The sequence below is a fragment of the Myotis davidii genome, unplaced genomic scaffold, assembly GCF_000327345.1.
Source record: "Myotis davidii unplaced genomic scaffold, ASM32734v1 scaffold556, whole genome shotgun sequence".
Classification (NCBI taxonomy): Eukaryota; Metazoa; Chordata; class Mammalia; order Chiroptera; family Vespertilionidae; genus Myotis; species Myotis davidii.
Genome location: NW_006287671.1, coordinates 1,633,213 through 1,648,558, shown reverse-complemented (window position 1 = coordinate 1,648,558; position 15,346 = coordinate 1,633,213). Strand labels below are relative to the sequence as shown.

Genomic DNA, 15,346 nt, shown 5'->3' with positions numbered 1-15,346 from the left:
GACCACTGGGTACACTGGCTCTTGGATCTAAGGAGGTGCTAATTTAGCCTCTGCCTGAGGCTACCCCGCAGGAGCTATGGAGATATCTGCAGATTCCTCTTCTTTGTTTGAGGTTTGGAGGTGCCCAGATGTGGCCCAGCTGTGAAGTAATGCAATCTACTCTGGGGCCTTCGGCCTTCTTTTGGATGTTCTGGGTCTCTCTGACCACGCTGCAGTTTGTTAGGTAATTTTAGATTGCACAAGGGCCAGGCCATTATTATGCAAAAGCCTCTGCTCACAGCTTGGGGGGGGCGGGAATCAACAGGGAGGAGCAAACAGCTATGGCTGATCCTCAGCCCTGCCCTAAGAGGCCCCCAGTCGAGTCTCAGTGTTCCTCGGTATTTGCTGCAAGCACCTCTGAGAGAAAGCCACCCTCAAGTTCTGCCCGATGCCAGACAGTCCAGTTTCTCCCTGTATGAGTCTGGGTCCCCAGAAACTCGCCCAGCACTGGAGTTCAAAGCAGTCGGGTGCTTGCGACTCCCTCCCGGTTGAAAAAGACAACCGTGTCCTCAATTGCCAGCCCTTGCCGTGTGCGCCTCTGTACCTCTGCACTTTACTTCTGCACCTCCTCTGAGTCTGTGTGCTTTTCTCTTTCCTTCTAGTTGTAGAATTTCCACTCAGCCAGCCTTCCTGTGGTTCTGGATGGTGTCCGTTTTGTCTTTTAGTTGTATTTTTGAAGTGGTTGTGCGAGGCAGCAGTTTCTGGTGTTTACCTGTGCCGCCATCTTGGTTTCCAAAGCTCTTAAATAATACTTAGATACTATCTTTAAGAAAATTAAACTCACTTTTAATACCAAGGTATTTATCTTGATAAAGTCTGTGTACACTTACTTTATATAGAAATTCTCACTTGGTGCAAAGCTAACTTTGGCACATTTGGATATTTTAACTACCTTTCTTCTTAACATATGTAGAATTCTCATTATTTAAGGAACATTTACCAGAGTAGTAGTTACTTAACTTTGGATATATTTGGGGCTGGAGGGGAAGGATTTTTTTCTTTTTACTTAATAGATTGAGAATTAAGCAGCACCCTTTATCTGCCATGACCCAGGAATAAAGACTAAAGCAGAATAAGCGCCTTATAAACTATGTCCTGGAATAAGAAGTTTCAGTCCACTTTTTGCAAGGTTGCCTAAGGGAGCTCTCTTTGTGTTTTTAGTACTGAAATGAAAGAATTCAGGGTCTTGAGAAGGTATCTTTGCTAGACTGTTCTTTTCTGGTGGGAAAAAAGAAAGAACAACGTCACCTCTTAGTTGATAATGCTCTCTGTCACACACAAACCCATGAAAATCTGAATGAATTGCCCTAATTAAGCAATTCATTGGGGGAAAGGAAAGTCTTTTCAATAACTGATCTTGGAAAAACTATATATCCATAAATGAACATTAAATCTTGGCCTTACAACATACCCCAAAATTAAATCAATATGAATCAGAGACATAAATGACATAGTTAAAACTATAAAATGCCCAAAAGAACGCCTAGGAGAAAAATCTTTGCAGCCTGGGGATAGGCAAGTATTTCTTATGTAGAAAACTAAAAGTGCAAACTGCATCAATAGAGAAAAATATTGATAAACTCTTTAGAAATGTTTTGCTCTTCAAAACCCAACAAGAAAACAAAAACATAATCCACAGAATTGAAAAAAAACATTGAATATGTAAATCTAACAGTCACTGCACCTCATATTTTCTGTAAGAGCAGTTTGTTCTTTCAGTCAGTGAGCAAGTCCTTACTGAGCATTTACCTGTGCTGGGCACTGTTCTAGATGCTAGAGTTAGAGCAGTGAACAACACAACATCCTTGTCCTCAAATTTATATATACAGTGAGGGGAGAAAGGTAAATAAGTACATATCAAGTGGCAGTAATTTCTCTGAGGAAAAATAAACCGGAGGAAGGACAGAAAGTGAAAGCGAAGGATCTATTTAGAGAAAAAGATGCTCGAGCAGAGCCTGAGTGCTTTGAGGGAGAGTGGGCTACCTGATTGTTGGGGGAAAGAACCTTCCGAGCAGAAGTAGCAGCAGGTATCAGCTGTGAGCCAGGAAGATGGGTCAGATAAGAAGCAAAGAGCCAGATTATGTGGGCCCTCTCTCAGCCCTGGAAAGGGCTGTGAATTTCATCCTGAGTTTGAAGGAAACCATTATAACTGGGAGCAACATGATTTCTCTCTCTCTCTTTCTCAGGATTACTGTGCTAAACCAAAGTAGTCCATTTGATATGGAAATACATTTGGGGAATAGTATACCACATCACCCCACTCCATATTCATTCATTATATACATTAACCTTTTCAAGGCTGTGATAAATCCTATTGTACACTAAAGAAACCTGTTCAGATTTGTCCACATTTCTTAGACCTTTTGAGCCCAGGCTTTTTTTCAGCAATTCATATCTCAGCAATATCAGTAGAAACAATTCTTACATTTATTGACATTTACTCCATACCATACCTGTATCTGAATCCTTTATTTCCATTATTTAATGTCACAACTATCCATGAAGGAGGGTCTAGTGTTATCTCTTTAAACAGAAACCTGAGACCTAAAGAAAGTCATGAGGGAGCTGAGATTTTTTCTCTCTCTCTTTTTTTTAATTGGACTTATTGGGGTGACACTGGTTAATATAATTATATAAGTTTCAGGTGTATAGTTATAGAATACATTATCTGTATATTGTATTGTGTGTTCATACCCCAGGTCAAGTCTCCTTCCATCACCATTTATCCCCCCCTATACTCTCTTCTACCTGTTCCCACCCCAGGATCTGAGATTTTATCCCAGACAGATTTACTACAGAACTTGTGGCCTTTGGCCTGGGCCATTTTGCCTTCTCTTATTTATTAAAGAGGTATTTCACAAAATCATTTATTTTGCAAATCAAAACTTTATTTTTTACTCTAAAAATATTTTTTTTAATTTATAAATATCTCAGAAAAATTTCATAACTGATACCTTTTACATTTTTAATGAACCATAGTGTGTTATCTTTTCATTCCTTTCAGGATTAATGTGTTCTGATTGATATAAAATTGTTTCTACCTTATAATAATGTATGTCTAATTTTTCTCTAGATTGAAGGATTCTCATTGAATAAACTAGGCAACTTCAACCTAAAAGATATTCAGAAAGACGTCGTGGTCTGGGAATACACTGATAATGCCACAGGGGATGCTGCCACAGCAAAAGAAGAGGCACTAAAAAAAATACCTGTTAAAACAGGACAGGTGTGTTCTCTCTTATTTTTAATTTTATCTATTTTTAATTCTGTCGTTAATTGCTGAGTTCATTAATTAATCAATCCTCTCTTCTTTCCTCAGTTCTCTTAACTGTTTCATTGATGTTTCATTTCTTAGTCTGTGCAGTCCTTTGAATAGACGAGTAATGAGAAAAAGTAAAATTCACATGAGATTTACAGATTTACTGATGTAGTTCTGTGTGCAGGGTTCTGTGAAAGATACTCAGAATTCAAAGCTAAAGCCCTACCTATTCTCAAAGTACTTAGGTCTTAGATGATGGTATTATGAGATTTAAACAGATGAAAAGTTAACCTCAGATTATTAAAATAACAACGAGTAATTATATGAACTTGTTTCCATACCGTTAGGGGTGGGCAGGGAAATTTATGCACAAAGAAAGAATTGCCATTTGAATTTCAAAAAAAAATCTGAGCAATATAACTATACTAGTAATAAGAATAGGATTTCATCCCTAGCCAGTTTGGCTCAGTGGATAGAGTGTCAGCCTGTGGACTGAAGGGTCCCAGGTTTGATTCCGGTCAAGGGCACATGCCTGGGTTGTGGGCTTTATCCCAGTGAGGGGCATGCAGGAGGCAACGGATCAATGGTTCTCTCTCATCATTGATGCTTCTATCTCTCCCTCTCCCTTCCTCTCTGAAATCAATAAAAATATACTTTAAAAAAAAAGAATAGGATTTTGCCCCAAATTGGGGCAGACCCCACAACCTTATAACCCTTGGGGGTGACATGATAATAATATCCACAAACTACTTCTGAGACCAGGATTTTAATCCCAGCTTTACACCAGTAGGCCATAACACTCCTCTAGTCCAAGCCTACAAAGAGGAGGTAGTGGTGAATCATAGATACTCCAGTTTGCTTTCTATAATCCTGGAGGGGGAAGAGGAGAGAGAACCTGTCTTCCTCTGCTGTCACCAGCACAGCAACACTTTTATCTGTGTCCTATTTATGGTTCCAGTAGTGGATAAGAGCACAGCCTGTGGAGCCAGAATACGTGTATTTGTATCCCAGCTCTCCCACTTCCTAGCTTGTGTGTCCTTGAGCAAGTGAGGTAATCTTTCTGTGGGCCCCAGTTTCCTCACCTATAAATGGGGATGATATTGGTACCCTCTCATAGGGTCATTGATTTATAGAATGCTTAACTCAGTGCCAAAAAAGAAAGTGTTCTCTACTTTAAAAAAACAATGACAATAACCAAAAAAAATCCACTTAAGTACCACTAGTTTAGAGATATGAAAGGTCTCTAAGTTCTATAGTACAGTATTACCAAGTCATTTCAATGAGATGCTTAAAAATCCTTAGTAATGCTGAATAAGGCATATTGTTGAAGATGTGAAGTTTAATAAGGCTTTCAATTTCTGGGGGTTTTCTTTGTGTCCTCAACTGTATAGAGTTTGGGACCTAGACAACTTCCTTTTTCAACCAGGTCTGCTTTGTAAATCCACCTGATGACTTTGTCTTATTAGATAGATTCTGCGTGGTTGAGATGTAGTAGTTATTAAAATACTCTACCACTTGTTTTAAAGCTTGATATAATAAATGCAATCAGGAACCAATTTATACCTTAGAAGGAAAAGCTATTACTATAAGTCCAATTAAAGACTATGTCTTTACATTTTTATGCTATTTGGAGAGAGTAATCATGGTGCCACTTCTGAAAGGGATATCTAAACTGTCGAAATTGCTTGGTGTGATTGAAATAGCACTGTACTGGGATGGGAGACTGTTCTCATTCTGCCGCTGACAAGCAGTGGGACCTTTGACAAGTCACATAAACTCTCTGGCTTCAGTTTCTTCTCTTGTAACATACGGGAGTTGAACTAGATTACTTCTTAACGGCATCTTACAGTTGTGACTTTATGTTTCAGTGATAAATGGATTTCTTGTACTTAAAGATTTTATCTAAGTGAAAAAATACAGAGAGCAACCACGTCTGCTTTCCCTTGTTTCTGATTTAATCCTCATAACTATCCTGTGTTATAGGTGGTATCATCCCTACTCTGCAGATAATGATAGCGACCATTTTTTGAACATGTGTGCCAGGCACTGTGCTAAGCTCTTTTCAGACACTCTCTCACTCAATCCTCCCAACAACCCTATGAGGTGGGTACTGTGATCCCCATTGTTCACATGAGGAAACTGAGGCTTAGACAGCTTATATACCTTGACTAGGATCATACACAGCTAGTACATGGCGGAACGGGATTTCAAACCTAAGCATGTCTCATTCCAAAGCCAGTTCTCTTAGCCACTGTGCTATACTGCCAAATGAGAAGGCAGAAGCTAAGTCATAGAGCAGTTAACTATGAAGTGGCAGAATTAGTATTGGACATGTGCTTTTTTCCTATTCTAAGTCCTGTGTGCTTTCCAATTAATTGCAGTGTGTTCCAACTTGTCAAGAGTCTGTGAATGTAAAACTAGCAGTAATATCTGGCATAGAGAGTTATTTGACTTTCAAATTAATTTAAGATCACTGGCAGATTCAGTGAGCTTAAGTAGCTTCTCAGAGCAAATGAGAGGAGCATATTTCCTTTTGCTCTATGCTTTTAGCTGCCGCCCATTTCTGTGTGTAACATTGTAAAGGCGTCCTCCAGCAGCAGAAACAGGGAGAGCTCAATGAAATAGATGCACAGTTCTCTCCACCTGTCATTAGAACTTCAAAACTAGGAGTACTGTCTGATTACATACAACAGCCTATCTATTCCTATGATGATGACAAGGTTTTAAAATACTCTAATCCCAGCAGTGTAGTGAAAGAATGCTCTTTTTCTACAAGCAAAATTAAAACTAGAATGCGATTTATCTAAGTGGTTGTCAAATTCACATCTTTGCTAAGGTTTTTAAGATTTTTAAAAATTTCATGCTTTTGAATGCTAATTTTTCAAATTGTGCTGACATCTGAAATGCCTGTGTTTTCTCTTTGCGATTAATAGGTATCATTAATATTTGATTTAAAACACCAGCCTTCAGTGCCAGTTGGGCAGCTCTGGGTGGAATTGCTTCGATTCTATGCTTTAGAATTTAATTTGGCTGATTTAGTGATAAGTATCCGAGTCAAAGAAATGATATCTCGTGAATCAAAGGATTGGCCCAAAAAGCGCATTGCCATCGAAGGTATCCCAAAATGTTTATCTTTAATCCCTTTTTTATTTTTTAAGGTACCTGTCTAACAGCATGCTTTTTATTTCAGTCGCTTTTCAGTTCCTACATGTAAGGTAGGCCTGACCCCAAAAGTGAAGTAGATAGGATCTTGGCATGCATTACAGTGGTCATTACAAGTAACCAAACTTTTTGTTTTGAAGTGTATTTCTTAAGTGCAGCAATAAGTGCATCTTAATCAGTTAAGCAACTAAATAATGGCTGGCTGAGTCCTTGTTTTCTTTGTAAATTGCTTAAAAACTTGAGCCCTTAAAAAGTTTTCTCCCAGTGACGTATGAATCCCCTTTCTTCTTTTAATGTCCTCATTTCTGTATTTTTTAATTGAGTCATTTCATGAATTGTTGATGTTTAGTTTTACAGAGGTTGAGGATAATACTTTTTCTCATGCAAAATAACATTCTTTGCTAGATTCCCCACCATAGAAAAGATAGTTATTTTTGGAATATCTGCAGTAACATTTAGAATTTATTAATGAAAACACTTTTTCTAGTGAGGCTCATTTAATTGAAAACATTGTTTAAAAGACACACTGATGTGGCCCTGGTCAGGTGGCTCAGTTGGTTGGAGTGTCATCCCATACACCAAAAGGTTGCAGGTTCAATTCCCAGTCAGGGCACATACCTAGGCGCAGGTTCAGTCCCTGGTCAGAAGCAACCGATCGATGTTTCTCTGTCACCTTAATGGTTTTCTCTCTCTCTTTCTCTCGCTCTCCCCATCTCTCTGTCTCTGTCTGTCTTTCCTTACCTCCCTCCTTTACTACTCTCCTCCCCCTTCTCCCTCCCTCTCTCTAAAACATATTCTCAGGTGAGGATTAAAAATGAATAAAATAAAAGACACACTGATGTGCCCCATAGACTTCATTAAATGGACTATCTCTTCTCAGCTTTTCAAAGTCAGACGGTTGAAACCTCTCTAGAAATCTTAATTCTCCTCCTTTAAATAATTTAAAGAATCTCCTAAATGGAATTCTGTTATTTTTGCTTGATTTTTTTCAAGCTTTATATTGCATAAGAGGGTTTTTTTTGCATTTTGCATAAATTCTTTGTACAGTCATAGGGATCTCACCTTTTTAAACCCTCCCCTGCAGTTTCTCTGGCTCAGCTCTTCTGGCCAATTACCTAACCTGCTGGAGTCTAGGGGAGGAGAAAAGATTGAGAGAAGTGGTGTCTCCTCCTGGTGCCTCCCTCTCGCCCCTGAATTCAGCCCAGCCAGTTCAGTGATGGGGCTTCCCAGGGCAGAAGAGTGGAGGTAAGCTGTACAAACCACACAGCCTGGCTGAGTCGGGAGGCAGAGCACTTAGCAGAACCTGGTGGAAAGCCCTCACTTCCCCAGGCACTAAAGCCACACTCAGGACATCTTTTTTATCCCCACAGTCATAGAACAAAATAGGGAAGGGGTACTGGTTCAGAACAGAATGGGTTCTCTTCATAGAGCAGATATTTAAGAAAACATTTCTTTTTGTTCTTAAACTCTAATCTTCTTACTCCCCATCTCCCAGTTTTTAAAAGCATAGTTAAGATACATGCTGAATTTTATAATTGTTCATTTGTTGTCTATTTTTATCTGAGCAGGCTAATTTTTAAAACATGTAATACAAATGTATGCAATGGATTTTTTTTTTCATTCCAGATCCCTACTCTGTTAAAAGGAATGTGGCAAGAACCCTAAATAGTCAACCTGTGTTTGAATACATACTTCATTGTTTAAGAACAACATATAAATATTTTGCTCTCCCACACAAAATTGCAAAATCTAGCCTTCCGAAGCCTCTGAGTACTGTTACATGTTCAGAACATTCTAAAGAAGTAGCAAAGCATGCTCCAGATTTACAAGCAAAAAATGATAAACTCGAAAAGTCAGTTGTTGCTCAAGGTCCCAGTGCTCCCAGTTCAGCTGTAAATACCTGCACAGCACAGCCAGTTACTCTTAAAGAGACTGCTGAAAGCTTTGGAAGCCCACCAACAGAGGGAACAGGAAGCACAGACATCAGTGTCCACCTGGGAAACACAGGTTGTATCAAGGTAGAAGTTAGTTGTGATAATCATGAGGATGTTCATGTACACCATGGAGAAACTGGAGGTAAAACTGAGAAAGAAAAAATTGGAAGGGAGGGCAAGCATCCTTTGACTGCTGATGCTCGAGATTTAAGCAGCAGCAAACGTGGAGAACCTCTCACCTCTGGTAGCACAGGAAATACTAAGACAGATTGCACTTTGGATGTAGAAGGCTTCCAAAGCTCTACAGCTAAAGAATGCGATGGATTTGCTACTTTAGATAATGACGTAGATGTTGATGAAGAAAGCTTAGATGTTGATGAACTAGAAGACTCTCTAAGCCACTTTGCCCTTTTAAGACGGAGTCAGACCTCAGGAGTCATTCACTCTGATGAAGAGGAGAAGGAGGGCGTTACCCGAAAAGAAGATGAGGACGATGGTGCTAATGAAGATGGGTTAGACAATGCCTACACCGGATCAGGGGATGAGGATGCCCTATCTGAAGAGGATGAGGAGGTAGGCGAGTCTAAGTATGAAGACTCAAAAGAATGTGGAAAAGATGTGGATGGAGCTCTACTAACAGAACTTAATAAAATCAGTCTTAAGGAGGAAAATGTATGTGAAGAAAATTCAACCATGGATCCATCTAACTACTATGAATTTAGTAAGCTCACCTTCACCAAAGGCAAGGTAGGTAATCAGTGCCAGTCTTAGACATAGAACTGGGAGACTTGAAACAGTTGTAATGCATGTGATTACAGTTTTATGTACTAGAACAGGGCACTCCCCATTTTGGTAGTGGTTAATGAGTTGGTCTGCAACTCCAGTACTGGTCCACGTTCCTCCTTAGTCTCATGGGAATTTGCACAGGAGAAAGGGAATGCTGTTGGTAGTGAAAATAACTGCCTTTTCCTCTTAAGTATGCCATCCAGGTGTCCCCATCTCAGATAGCTTGGAAGGGCTGCACTTTATATTTTCACTAGAGGCCCGGTGCATGAATTCATGCACCAGTGGAGTCCCTCAGCCTGGCCTGTGGGATAGGGCTGAAACTGGCTCTCCAACATTCCCCAAGGGGTCCTGGATTGTGAGAGGGTGCAGGCCAGGTTGATGGACCCCACAGGTGCACAGGGCCGGGAAGGGATGAAGAGGTTGGCCAGCCAGGGAAGGACCGGAGGAGGGCTCCAGGACATTTCTGGCCCATCTCACCCAGTCCCAATCGGCAAGACCCCAGCAGCAAGCTAACCTACCAGTCAGAGCATCTGCCCCCTGGTGGTCAGTGCACGTCATAGCGAGCAATTGAGTGGCCTTACTATATCATTAGCATATTATGCTTTGATTGGTTGAATGGATGACCAGACAACCAGATACTTAGCATATTAGGCTTTTATTATATAGGAGGAGTCCTGTGGAATGTGAAGAGTAGACTGTGTACTTTAAAAAAAAAAAGATTTAGCTGATCGATGTTTCTCTCTCACCGATGTTTCTAACTCTCTATCCTTCTCCCTCTTTGTAAAAAATCAATAAAATATATTTTAAAAAAAAGATTTATGGCCCCTTTATTTGGCAAATAAAGTTTTATCTTAAGTCTTGTTTTGCCTTCCTCCTGCAGTCTCCTACAGTAGTGTGCAATTTATGCAAACGAGAGGGTCATCTAAAGAAGGACTGCCCTGAAGACTTCAAAAGAATCCAGCTGGAACCTTTGCCACCATTGACACCCAAATTTACAAGTATCCTAGATCAAGTTTGTATCCAGTGTTATAGTAAGTTGTTAACATTTCTTTTGATTTGTTAAATTGATGTTTTCTCAAGAGTCACCTGAATCACTAACCTTCTAACTTTGTAGGAACTAAATCTGTTCTGTTCCCCATTGTATCCAGTGTTCTTTGTATCCTGTTCCATTTGGGACACATAATAAATAATTGCTAAAGACAGGAAGGAGAATCTTTAAAGGCTTAAGATTAGAGTACTATTATTTCCCAAGTGGAATTTCTTGAAATGTGTTTCTAGGTACAGTTAATAGTATCTATATATATAAAAAGCCTAAGTGACTGTTACAGCTGGATGACGACGGTCCTATGATGTGCACTGACCACTAGGGGGCAGACGCTCAATGCAGGAGCTGCCCCTAGCGGTGAGTGCGCTGCCTCAGCCAACCTCACACAGTCACTTCCCCCAGCTGGCCAGCCTGCCCCAATCGGCCCCTATTGACCCTGGTCACCAGGCCAAGGGACCCCCCCACCCCCCCACCCCCTGCAAAAATTTGTGCACTGGTCCTCTAGTTTTTTGATAAGAAATATTTTATGGGTCAAATAGGAATAACTCTACTTACTGTTCCCTCAGAGAACACAGGGCACAGTAGCATAATAAAGGCTTTTGATAAATGTTATGGTGAAGAATTTATTTAACTCTTTAATCCCAATTTCCAAAATTGAGCATAGAATACTTTTGGTTAACACTAATTAATAGCCTACATAACAGCACTTTAAGAAACATTGGTTTTGGGATGCACTGGTATGCAGAGGTTTAAATTTATACTAAGAAGAATCTTTTAAAGGAAAGGGATGCAGCTACTTAGAGAAGAACTGGAAGCATCACGGTGCTACATCTTGAGGTGTCTGTGTGCTAAAAGATGACCATTCTTAACAAGTGATTTACTTTTTAAGCCTTTTTGGAGTTTATAACCTATGAAAGGAAATTGTAGGTCCTCCTTGAATATATACACTGAGTGGCCAGATTATTATGACCACCTGACGTTTGTAAGCAAATTAGCTATAATTTTGCGCTGAAGTTGCTAGAGGGCCAGACAATTATAAATAGGGAAGCAGGTTGTTTACCACAACAGAAGTGATTTTTTCCTGAGGATATGGATAAACAACACTATTTAACAGCCTTTGAACATGGGATATAGATACACTGAGTGGCCGGATTATTATGACCGGCCAGATTATTATGACCACCCCATCAGTTCTTCGTTGGGCCACCTTTTGCCTTCAATACTGCGGCGATTCTTCTTGGCATTGACTCCACGAGATGTTGAAAGGTGATGCGAGGAATCTGACACCATGCCTGATGAATAGCACTGTCCAGTTCTGTGAGATTTGATGGTTGTGGAACCAGCTGCCTGATGGCTCTTTTAACTTCATCCTCATGGAGGGTGCATGCTTTCATGCTGTTTTCACCAAATTCTCACTCTGCCATCTGCATGATGCAACTGGAAACGTGATTCATCGGACCACATGACTTTTTTTCAATGCTCGAATGTCCAACCCTTGTGCGAATTGGAGATGTTTTATCTTGGTAACTGCAGACAGCAAAGGTGTTCGAACAGGCCTTTGGCTTCCATATCCCACACGATGCAGTGTACGGCTAATTTGCCTACAAATCTCAAGTGGTCATAATCTGGCCACCCAGAGTGTGTGTGTGTGTGTCCAACCCACGTTCAAAGGCTGTTAAATCACGTTGTTTATCCATATCAGGAAAACATCACTTCTGTCATGGTAAACAACCTGCTTCCCTATTTATAATTGTCTGGCCCTCTAGCAACTTCAGCGTGATTATAGCTAATTTGCCTACAAACGTCAGGTGGTCATAATAACCTGGCCACTCAGTGTATATATGCACATGCTCACAAACTTGTGTGTGCACCCTCTGGAAGAGTTTCCTGGAGGCTGCCCTTTGGTGGACCCTGCGTCTCTGAAAGGCATACTTCTCAGATTAATTTCCATTTCAGAAGCAGTTCTTGGTGATAGATCTTTTTTTAAAGGCGTCTTCTTTATTGTACATGCTTTCTACTGAGAAGACACAAAACTTAGGGTGTTTTTTTTTTCTGTAAGCCTGTTAGGTTTCATTTCATTAAAAATATAGTTTTCAGAGAATGTGAACATCTTTGTTTCTGATGTTTCTCTTTATTTAAAACAGAGGATTTTTCTCCAACTATTTTAGAAGATCAAGCTCGTGAACATATTCGGCAAAACCTAGAAAGTTTCATAAGACAGGAGTTTCCAGGTAACTAACCTTTTACCTTTAAGAAAAAAAGGGTAGGGTGACTTTCCTTCAGAAAGCATCCATGTGTTACAGTCACGTTAATTTTGAGAAAGGGAACGTAATCTTGCAGTGAAGGGGACAGGGCTTCAGTGTGTGGCATGCCTAGGGTGGCCATTGGTGGGCTCAGTCCTAGCTTCCCAACAGAGAAGACAGCTGTCATGTAGGATTTCTCTTAGCAGATGCCACGAAGTGAATTTCATTGAGGACTATGTTTAGAGTCAAAGTTCACACCTCTAAAAAGTCAATTTATTTAGAAAGTAGTAAGCTTACAGTATTAAATATGTTTAGGAGATCCACATTTTCCTCAAAATGTCCTTACATTTTTTATTTATTTTTTATTTTATTTTATTAATTTCAGAGGGGAAGAGAGAGGGAGAGAGATAGAAACATCAGTGATGAGAGAGAATCCTTGATTGCTGCCTCCTGCATACCCCACACTGGGGATCGAGCCTGCAACCTGGGTATGTGCCCTAACTGGGAATTGAACCATGACCTTCTGAGTGTTTATAGGTCAACACTCAATGACTGAGCCACGCTGACCAGGCAATATCCTTACATTTAAGAATAAAGTGGTACTTGGTAATCTTTCATGCTATGTACAACTTGTATTTATTTAAGGTAAAGTTAGAGAGAAAAATATAATAAATGACTGATTAAAAAGGACATAATTAGGTGGTTAATATAAGATAGTTAACTGGATATTTTGATTTGTGAGAGGGACCTTTTTGATCCAAAAAGTAAATGTAATCAGGTAATTAATTATTACTTTTCATATATCCCTAACAGGAACTAAATTGAGCTTGTTTGGCTCTTCCAAAAATGGATTTGGGTTCAAACAGAGTGATCTTGACGTCTGTATGACAATTAATGGACTTGAAACTGCTGAGGTACAGTGACCACATACACTTCCATTTGCTGTGGCAGTGTGATTTGATAACTTTGACAGTCTAGCTTGGTGTTCTCCAAATTTATCAGGGCACAGTCTGGCCAAATATAGTAAGAAATTTAGAGTGGATGTAAGGGTTAGAAAGTCTTATACTTTCAACTTGGAGTACAAAGTGAATTTGAAAACAACTTCTGGGAATTCTAGAAAGCCAAGCCAGCGTCTCCAGTGTCCCATTGGCATAGCAGCTAGGCTTAGATTAGCAGGCAGTAATGTGGTATAATGATAAGAGTACTGAACTTGTAGTCCAGTGACCTGGATTCAAGACAAACTTGGTTTTATCAGTCCCTATACATGTGGTGTTTGGTTGATAATCTACAAAATGGGAATGGTAATTCTGGTCCTTTTGCTTCAGGATATTATTACACATATCAGCCTGGATCATGTATGTCAGGAGTCAGCAAACACTGCGGTCCACGGGCTAAATTCTGCCCACTGCCTGTTTTGTAAATACAGTGTCATTAGAACATAGCCACACCCCTTCAGTTATGTATACTCTACTGCCACTTTCACTCTAACTGCAGAACTGAGTAGTTGCAACAGACCATAAGATCCACAAAACAAAAGGTTTGCCAGCTCTGGTGAAGATGAAATAAAAATACTGTGAAAAGGTGTAAAATCTGATTAGTGCCAAATCCCTACTCTTAAAAAGATTTTTTAGCAACAGTGCAAATATTATATATCAACATGAGTGATGCTGCTGTTGCCTAAGATCTTTTTATGCCTTCTTTTAGTTTCCAGTCTATCTTTTGAGGATGTATCTGATTTGGGAAAATAGCAAAGTTATCAGGCCCAACTTTGCTGAATAAGGTAGATAATATTGGGATCGATACCTAGAATGACCTTAATGTACATCATCAAGATAGAATTTTTACATGATTTATAAAATAGTTTTGAAGGCATTTCTAAAATAAAATTTCAGTGTATTGTGGGACATATATAACCTTCAAAAAGACCTATGTTGGAAAGGGTCAGCCGAAATTTTTCTTTTTTGGCACCCTTGACCAGAATCGATCCTGGGACCCTTTAGTCTGCAGGCCGACGCTCTATCCACTGAGCCAAACCAGTCAGGGCCAGCCGAAATATTTTTAAGTATGATCTATTAGAAATACTCATATTTGCCATATGACTTTCATTTTATACATTATATTTTTGTCTAGTCCTATGGAAAAATAATGTGAGCTTAATCACTCTCCACAGCAGTCATTCAGCTCTTAATGAAACAATAATAAAGGGCTACCCAGAATGAATTAGGGCATAGAAGCTCCCTCTTATTTATGCTGGCACATAGGGTACTTCTAGGTGACATAATTACCCCGAGGGAAAAATGGAGGTCCTCGCTGGTTCAGAGACTTTTTTGGAGGCTCCAATTTCAGTCTCTGTTGAGCCTCCAAAAGCAGTTAGTTAAGTAGGCTGTATTTGGGGGAAGGGGGTTATCTTTAGGATATTTGCTATGGATACTAATTAATGCTCACCTAAAAGGGGGAAAAAATGAGGTGAAATTAATTTCATTATTCTGAAGGTACTAAAAACTATAACTAAATTAGAAACCTACCTTGCATTTTTGGTTCAGTACTTTATGCCATTTTTGTTACAGGGGTTGGACTGTATAAGAACTATTGAAGAACTGGCCAGAGTCCTCAAAAAACATTCAGGTATCTGTAAATTTTTTCTACATTTAGATATAGATTTATTGATTTACAAGCAAAAGTTTATTTAGAAAATCAGAGGTAGAAATGAGCCATGGAGGAAGTGAGCTAGCTGGGCTGCATGGGCTCAGGAAATAAGCTACAGAGGCAAAAGAATGGCCGTTGGAGTTTAGGAAAAGTAAAGAAAGAAACACACCTAAAGGAAGAGGGCGCGGTCAGAGAGAGAGAAGAAGAGAGTCCTAAAAATATTTTTGCCTTT

At 39.7% G+C, this 15,346-nt stretch overlaps 1 protein-coding gene across 6 annotated transcripts in view; it reads left to right on the top strand.

The window, feature by feature from the left end:
- ZCCHC6 (zinc finger, CCHC domain containing 6) overlaps positions 1-15,346 on the top strand; it is a 49,170-nt gene that overhangs the window by 17,850 nt on the left and 15,974 nt on the right. For all 6 annotated transcript variants that reach the window (XM_006759492.2, XM_015561159.1, XM_006759490.2 and 3 more), the window contains 7 exons: positions 3,113-3,265; positions 6,232-6,412; positions 8,087-9,141; positions 10,061-10,211; positions 12,370-12,456; positions 13,282-13,382; positions 15,036-15,093. In XM_006759492.2, the coding sequence (XP_006759555.1) occupies positions 3,113-3,265; positions 6,232-6,412; positions 8,087-9,141; positions 10,061-10,211; positions 12,370-12,456; positions 13,282-13,382; positions 15,036-15,093 (1,786 nt within the window). The remainder of the gene's footprint in view (positions 1-3,112; positions 3,266-6,231; positions 6,413-8,086; positions 9,142-10,060; positions 10,212-12,369; positions 12,457-13,281; positions 13,383-15,035; positions 15,094-15,346) is intronic.